General features: G+C 40.4%; 1 protein-coding gene across 1 annotated transcript in view; it reads right to left on the bottom strand.

Moving 5' to 3' along the window:
- LOC308171672 (voltage-dependent R-type calcium channel subunit alpha-1E-like) overlaps positions 1 to 9,562 on the bottom strand; it is a gene marked incomplete at its 3' end in the record, with an annotated part of 200,056 nt that overhangs the window by 105,404 nt on the left and 85,090 nt on the right. Inside the window, 1 exon segment of the mRNA XM_080546544.1 lies at positions 2,357 to 2,410. Coding sequence (XP_080402670.1) covers positions 2,357 to 2,410 — 54 coding nt within the window.

Below are 9,562 nucleotides of genomic sequence, written 5' to 3' on the forward strand. Positions count from 1 at the left end.
AAGACATCATCTAGAATTCCTTTACTTTTTTGTATTAAGGTAATGGCAGCCCTGCCCCTCTGAAATTAGAGCTGGGTGGATGGATGTAAGGCCTGACAGTCCTACTATGGCGATACTAATCTTAAAGCTATTTGTTTACAATATGTGACACGTTCTAGTGTTTTGGTCCACATGTCGGCATCCGATTTAATTTCTTTTAAAAAATGTGAATACATTTCTGCATTTCCGCAAACAGCTTGTTTTGTGAGCCTGCTAACAATGTAAAGTAGTGTTATAGTTAACTACGTAGCAGTGGGGATTACTCACTACATTGCGTAGCAGTATTTTGGCTTGACTAGCGAGTTTGTGTTGTGATTCTCAACGTTGTTGTATTTCCGTGTTTCAAAATAAAAGTCAGAACATTTTGATTGGTTGCCGACATGTGGACCAAAACACATATGTGTCCGTGTCACATATGGTTAACAAACAATGGAGTACAATAACATATTTTGGGTTACAATATGGTAAGATAGTAGTACTAAGCTCATGAGAAATTACATTCTTAAAGAATCAATGTACTATATATCATTAATTGAAATGACAATGGATCTTTAAGCCACGCCCCCTTTGAAAACTCGGACAAACAAACAACGTTTCACTGACAGTGACTGACTGACCGACCGTGACTGAATGACATTCAATGACTTACAATGGCGGGAGTTGGCGAATTTCTGATTTCTGATTTACCACAGCAAATTTTTTTTTTTTAAGATTTATTTATGGGTTTTTCAGTTTTACAACACAAACACACAGATACATCACAAACATATCAACAGAAAACAAAACAAAACAAACAAACCCCAAAAAAGTAAACAAATAATAAAAATATTGATAAAAGAAAAACAATTACAACAACAATAACAACAACAATATATATTATCAAAATAAATGCAAAAGTAAAAAATAAAAAAATAAAAAATGAATAAAATAACAGTACAAAGGTCAGATAGGTAGTTGGGTAGTTAGGTCAAGGTCAGATAGGTAAGTAGGTCAAGGTCAGATATGAAGGTCAAGGTCACTGCTAAGTCAAGAGAGGAGGGATAAAGGTTTATCAGTTGGGAGGTGGCGGGGTCATTTTAATGGCATCTATATAATGTGAAAATGGCTGCCAGATTTTCAAATTTGAGTAGGGTATGCTTGATTTTCTCCAGCTGCATGAAATGCAGTACGTCTTCAATCCAACGAGATTGAGTTGAGATTGGGAACGTAGGGACCCTTCCAATTCATAAGAATTAATCGCCTTGCCAGCAGAGTTAGAAATGCAACTAAATCCTTGACATATTTAGGCAGAGGTAACTCGGCCGGCAAGACTCCAAACATAGCAACAATTGGGGAGGGTTCAATGGGGACAGAGGTGACCTTGGACAAAGTGTCAAAAACAGACTCCCAAAATGAGGAGAGAGAGGGACTTAACCAAAACATATGACATAGATCTGCAGGGGCCTGCCGACATCTCTCACATATAGGATCAATGTCGGATGTTTTTTAAAGATGACAAGAATATTTAGTCTAGAAGCTTTTCACCCTCAGATATTAGCGGGTTGTTTGTCCGAGTTTTCTGCCTGTCATGACTTTTGCTGTGATATGATTGGACAATTTCGATTTTGGGGCGTGGCTTAGCGATAGGTCCATTGAACAGTGGTACATATTGCAGATTTAACCTAAAATTACACAACACTTGGCTGCCATTTGATACATGGGAGATGACAAAACAGTTATCAATAAAAATAAAGATAATGAAAATAATATGTAATATGCCAATGATTTAATGTTGCATATTCATCCCAACAAACACTAAACACTTAGTAAAACAAATATATTTTGTCTGATTGTGTACATAATAAGGGCACATCGTGATAGATAAATAAGTGTCGCCCACACAGCTGGTAGAAGCACAACCTTGTCAACAGACGGCACGTCACTGCGCACTGTAGGCATATGGCAAGCTTTTTACTGTTACCAAGACAACAAGGATGGCCACAGACAGCAATCAACATTGCGTTTCAGCAGTGGACTGCAGTATTTTCTCTCGAAGGGGCTTTTTCAATTGTCTGTTTGCTAATGGAGGTCAAAGTGGACCCCTCTCTTCACAGCTGAAGTTGACAAGCAGCGCAGGAGACAGCTTTGTTCAGGCAAGGTTAGGGTGGTCACAAGGTCAACTGTTCAATATTCAAATGTACTATGCATTTACCATTTATAGTACTAGAATACTAGACTGTGTAATAATAGTATTCCCACTGTTTACTGTGTGTGTGTGTGTTTGTGTGTGCGTGTACGTGCGCATGCGTGTGTGCGTGTGTGCGTGTGGTGATCTTACCATCTAAAGCAGACCTCCCCGAATTCTTGTTCTCTTCAGCAAGCATAACCTCCTCTGTGAAATTCAGATGAATCGAATTCAATGTCATACACAACAAATCAGCCCAGACATACAGCATTAACAGGGTTCTGTCTTAATATTCAATCAAGCAAAAGCTTATAAAAAAATCATCTTGTTGAATCTAGTGTGGCTTGAAGTTGGTCCAGCACAAGCAGCTAACTTTTCATTTTGGACTAGCATTACAGGAGGGACGTCAGTTATGTAGTTATTACTAACATAACTAACATCAGAGGAGGATTCACATTGGATACGTTTTACCTAATGAACCCCTGGAACTCCTGTTGTTTTTTCAACCAGAATTGACGGCAACTTGGATGTTATGTGTTAAGATGTTTAAATTTGGGACAGGACAAAAGAATGTCAGGTGGAAAGGACTGTGGATATGTTGAACTTCAATATAAGCATTTAGGCCCAGTTGTTCAGAAGTAATCTGATTGGATCAAATCTTGAAAATGGGTTGTTCAAACCGAAAAAAGGATTCTGAAATCGGATTAGATGACGTATTCCAGTCTTGCATTTGATCTGGATCAAACCTTCAGTATGTGTTGTTCAAGACCTGTTAGTAGGATTGGGATACCTGATCTCAGCAGAGGGTGGATTCAGGGGGGATTTCAGGAACAAAATGTAATAAAACTTCAAATTGCATTTGATTAGTTTAACCATTCCAGTAATAAAGTAGACATTAGACATTAGGCCAGTGGTTCTTAACAGCCCACTAGGGGGCCCTAGAGAGCTGCCAGGGGGGCCATGAGGTGGCTGCCAATGTTTACAGAAAAACATTTTAAAAAATAGCGATGGAAACAACTATTAAACTAAACAAATGTTCAACCTATCATCTTCATGTGAATAAAATAATGATCTAATAAAAATAACATAGATCAAAACGTCTTCCTCTGAACATTATGCTCGCGAGAACCTACAGTTAGGTCCGGAAGTATTGAACAAAAATATTGTATGAAACGTTTAGGAATTGCAACCATTTTTATACACAGTCCCCTATTTTCAAAAGTAATTGGACAAATTAACATAATCATAAATAAAATGTTCATTTTCAATACTTTGTCGAGAATCCTTTGCAGGCAATGACTGCCTGAAGTCTGGAACCCATGGACATCACCAAATGCTGGGTTTCCTCCTTTGTGATGCTTTGCCAGGCCTTTACTGCAGCAGTCTTCAGTTGTTGTTTGTTCGTGGGTCTTTCTGCCTTTAGTTTTGTCTTCAGCAAGTGAAATGCATGCTTGATCGGGTTGAGATCAGGTGATTGACTCTGGCCATTGCAGAATATTCCACTTCTTTGCCTTAAAAAAAGTCCTGGGTTGCTTACACACTATGTTTTGAGTCATTGTCCATCTGTATTATAAAGCACCATCCAATCAACTTTGCTGAATTTGTCTGAATCTGAGCAGACAGAATATCCCTAAACACTTTAGAATTCATCCGTCTGCTTCTGTCTTCTGTCACATCATCAATAAACACTAGTGAGTGACCCAGTGCCATTGGAAGCCATGCATGCCCATGTCATCACACTGTTTTTTTTACAGATGATGTGGTATGCGTCGGATCATGAGCCGTTTCAAGCCTTCTCCATACTTTTTTCTTCCCATCATTCTGGTACAGGTTTATCTTATTTTCATCTGTCCAAAGAATGCTGTTCCAGAACAGGGCTGGCTTTTTTAGATGTTTTTTGGCAAAGTCTAATTTGGCCTTTCTATTCTTGAGGCTTATGAATAGCTTGCACCTTGTGGTGAACCCTCTGTATTTGCTTGTGTGAAGTCTTTCCTTTATGGTACACTTGGATAATGATATGCCTACCTCCTAGAGACTGTTCTTCACTTGGCTGGATGTTGTGAAGGGTTTTTTCTTTACCATGTAAAGGATCCTGTGATCATCCACCACTCTTGGACGTCCAGACCTGTTTGTGGTGCCGAGATCACCAGTGTGTTCTTTTTTTCTCAGAATGTACCAAACAGTTAATTTGACCACTATTTATGTTCCCACACGCAGCCTAAGGATGGCCTGTTTCACTTGTATTGAGAGCTCTGTTGACTGCATGTTGTGCATATACAGCAACAGCTTCCAAATGCAAATGCCACACTTGGAATCAAGAAATAATGAAGGAATAGCCCACACTGGCCCATGAAATAGCTTTTGAGTCAATTGTCCAATTACTTTTGGTCCCTTGAAAAAGAGGGAGCTACATATTAAAGAGCTAATTCCTAAACCCTTCCTTCAATTTGGATGTGAATACCCTTACCCTAAAGCTGAGAGTCTGCACTTTAAGCCTATATTCATTATATAACTAACTTGAAGATGTTTTGGCAAACAGTTAAAATAACACAAATTCTGTCTGTGTCCAAATCTATATGGACCTAACTGTAACCATGCTTCACGCACCTGCATGTTCACGTTGCATTTGATTTGGTTAAATCTCACCAAGTGTGCGTGTTATAGGGGTGGGACAAAATATTGATACAGCGATTATCGTATCGTTACCTCTTGCGATACAATTATCGATTCACGTGGCAAAATATTTTTTTCCGGCAGCTTTAAACCAATCAAGCAATAAGTGTGCAAGTTTTTTTTTTCATGTTGTCTCTCATCCGCACAGGTTGTATTCCCTCACCCTGCGTCTGATTCTGATGTTATAGAAGCAGCGTAGCAGCAGGGTAGAAGCGAGGTAAAGGGGGACACAAGCCAGTCTAGGGCTGCGTTCGTAAATTCGCTCTGAGAGCGCCGGTGGGCACACTGTGCTCAACGTCATAAAGGGACCAAGTAATGGACAAGAGGTATTCCATGACTGCTGATCAGATTTCCATAGCGAATTTAAGAACACAGCCTAGGGCTAAACCACTCGCAGACTTTTAATTTTTTTTCATAACATGAAACTTAATAACATGAAGTTTTAAAGTACCCACTCTATATAATAAACAACAGTTTAACGATCACTAAATACTTATAATTTGTGGATTGGATTCACTGTTCTTGTTTGCCGTAGGCTACTGGTAAGGGAGACTTTCGTTTTGGGATGTGTTCGTGTTTCGGGCTGTGTGATCATCTAATTATGTGTAGTTATGGGTTTCTAGCATGTCGATGTTCTATCAGCATGTCGTGATGTTATAAAAATTAAAAAGATGAATGGCTGAAAAAGCGGGGGGAAACAAATACGACATCTAATGTCTGGAACGATTATATTTCAAAACAAAGCTTTCCTTTCGATTATTACCAAGCCTATCGCTGGGTTTATTTGCAAGGACCTTCGCCTGTACAGTGTAGTGGAAAACGAATGCTGCTAACACTGGAACCACGTTATGAAATACCAGTTAACACAGATATGGTGATCTATTGTTGATGACTTGTCTTACAATGTATTGATTATCGCAAAATCAATGTACTGCGATACTATATCGATACGGGGGGCAAAATATTGTACGGTTATCGATACGTGAGTTACCTTGCGATTCCCACCCCTAGCGTGTTATATTTAGATTTTCACTCAAAATGAAAAAGTTTGAAATAGGCCTAATGCTAACGTTACCGACCAACAACCACCAGATTCCAGTGCTACTGAGTGTGTCCCAGACCCAGTCACATGACAGGCCCAGTGCTACTGAGTGTGTCCCAGACCCAGTCACAGACGACAGGCCTACTGAGTGTGACCCAGACCCAGACCCAGACCCAGTCACATGACAGGCCTAGTGCTACTGAGTGTGTCCCAGAGCCAGACCCAGACCCAGACCCAGACCCAGTCACAGACAACAGGCCTACAGAAGATGCAACACTACATCCAGTTAGACGAGTGGACAGACGTATTCTGGGTGCAAGGTCTGTTTGGGTGGGAGGGGTTGGGTGTGGGATTTTAGGGGTGGGTAAGATAACAATGTGGGAGGGGGTTGTAGAAGGGGAGGATGGGTGATTTTAGATAGGGGGGCAGTGGTTGTGGGGTTAAGGGAGGGTGGAAAGTGGGTAGTTAGGTTAATTGTACAACCTGTCTGTGTTTGATAAGTCTATTATTGTATAAAGAATTTGTAAAAGGATGTTTATTTTTTATTTTTTTATGTTATATTGAAATATAAATGTTCTCATCATTGTAGCATAACAGAACAGGAGGGTATCATCATCTTTATCATATGAAGGGGGGCCCTGGGATATTTTATTTGTCACAAGGGGGCCTTGTCAGGAAAAAGTTTGAGAACCACTGCATTAGGCTACCTATTACACTTTGATGGTATCCTCTCCTACCAAAGCGGTGGAGGTGATGGACAGTACCTGCCATGTCAGTGCCTCTCTGTAATTCCTCTGAGAAAGGCTGAATAAGACTGCTATGTAATTGGTCTTTTCAAACACACAACCATTAAACATCAATTAGCTGATGTGCTTTGGCTTGTGTTCAATTAAATCAATCACTCCCAAGGCCTATACATTCTATGTTCACTACACCAAAGAGGTGGAACCATGCATTCAAAAGGACCTAATTTCACAGTTTCAGAAACCCACGCACTGCTGGACGGTGTTTGGTGCCATTATGCCTTAATAGTAGGAAGTTTACTTCTGCTAAGGGTGAAGTGACTAATAAAACCAAAAAATGCATTTGGGCTGAAATCACCCTGAATGTGAATGCTGCCATGTGGTCTGGACCACGGAGCAAGTGAAATTATGATGGAAGAATCTGAAGGCCAGGGCAACAAAGAAAAAAAACAGACATGCTGAAGCAAAAAACACCCAAACAGGCATCAAGCCCTTTAAACTCGCAAGCTCAGTATGGGATTCAAGGTGTTTTAGGGGATGGTGAGCCCATGATTGTAGAGGAAAGCGAACCAGTTCTTCAGATGAATGCAGAGGAAACATTTATTCTGGATCTCATCCCTGTTATTAAGGAATATTGAGGTATAGTATCTATATTCACTTTTATACACTGTAATACCATGCACTGTTTACACTATCTTGTCTTTTGCACCATACCACTATTTGCACTTTCTGGATAGACTAAACTACATTTTCGTTGCATAAGTACTTGTACTCTGAGCAATGACAATGAAGTTCAATCTAATCTAATCTAATCTAATATAAGGTGGATCTTCACTGGTAGAGCCAGAGGTTATTGCCACAGGAGTTCAGAAAAGAGGCTGGAAGCCTTATTGGCCAAACAAAGATGATGATGATGGTGCTTATAAATCACTTCTTAAAGTGACCTCACGCTGGCTATTCTACAGGTTGTTCTTTACATAGCTAATAGCCTACATTGTGATGTAGTCCCATTTAGAGCTCTTGTAATCCGGATTTGATATTGATAGATCATTTATTGCATAATAATATGATATTGTAAGGAAGGGGCAGGACCAGATGCTTCTTTCTGTCCCTTCTCGAACAAAACCATTGTTGACTTACTTCCATGTCTAGGAAGATATCTTTTATTTTAATGTATATCTTATTTTATTTGTATTTTATTTTATTTTGGTTTTTTTTCTTTTTACATTTTTTGTTATTACACATGTGTGTGTTTTTATGGTTGACATGTTCGAGATAAATAAAGATCAAATCAGATCAAATCAAGATTTGGTCATCTTGAAAAGTTTGTATCAGGATCAGGGTGATCCAGTCCAATGTTGCTTTTAAACTGCGATTCAACTTTTTCAACAAATGGGCGCAGTATGATTAAGTAGAGATATTCTGTGAATTTATTGGACCAATGTCCTTGGACATTCGTTTAGAACAAATAGTATCTTCCAAAAACAACCTCCACTTGTTACAATTATGTCAGACATGAAATACACACCTTGCGCATCACTCGCAAAATTCCCATACAATTTCCCATGAAACAAAGATGTGATTCACATCGGATTCATTTTACCTGATGTTATTTTAATTCACAGCCATGGACATAGCCCATTCACATCCATGGACATAGCCCATTCACAACCATGGACATAGCCCATTCACATCCATGGACATAGCCCATTCACAACCATGGACATAGCCCATTCACAACCATGGACATAGCCCATTCACATCCATGGACATAGCCAATTCACAACCATGGACATAGCCCATTCACAACCATGGACATAGCCCATTCACATCCATGGACATAGCCCATTCACAACCATGGACATAGCCCATTCACAACCATGGACATAGCCCATTCACAACAATGGACATAGCCCATTCACATCCATGGACATAGCCCATTCACAACCATGGACATAGCCCATTCACATCCATGGACATAGCCCATTCACAACCATGGACATAGCCCATTCACAACCATGGACATAGCCCATTCACAACCATGGACATAGCCCATTCACAAAAATGGACATAGCCCATTCACATCCATGGACATAGCCCATTCACAACCATGGACATAGCCCATTCACAACCACCATGGACATAGCCCATTCACAATCATGGACATAGCCCATTCACAACCATGGCCATAGCCCATTCACATCCATGGACATAGCCCATTCACATCCATGGACATAGCCCATTCACAACCATGGACATAGCCCATTCACATCCATGGACATAGCCCATTCACATCCATGGACATAGCCCATTCACATCCATGGACATAGCCCATTCACATCCATGGACATAGCCCATTCACATCCATGGACATAGCCCATTCACATCCATGGACATAGCCCATTCACATCCATGGACATAGCCCATTCACATCCATGGACATAGCCCATTCACATCCATGGACATAGCCCATTCACAACAATGGACATAGCCCATTCACAACCATGGACATAGCCCATTCACATCCATGGACATAGCCCATTCACATCCATGGACATAGCCCATTCACATCCATGGACATAGCCCATTCACATCCATGGACATAGCCCATTCACATCCATGGACATAGCCCATTCACATCCATGGACATAGCCCATTCACATCCATGGACATAGCCCATTCACAACAATGGACATAGCCCATTCACAACCATGGACATAGCCCATTCACATCCATGGACATAGCCCATTCACATCCATGGACATAGCCCATTCACATCCATGGACATAGCCCATTCACATCCATGGACATAGCCCATTCACATCCATGGACATAGCCCATTCACATCCATGGACATAGCCCATTCACATCCATGGACATAGCCCATTCACATCCATGGAC

Source organism: Nansenia antarctica (genome assembly GCF_963989245.1).
Source record: "Nansenia antarctica genome assembly, chromosome: 16".
NCBI lineage: Eukaryota > Metazoa > Chordata > Actinopteri > Argentiniformes > Microstomatidae > Nansenia > Nansenia antarctica.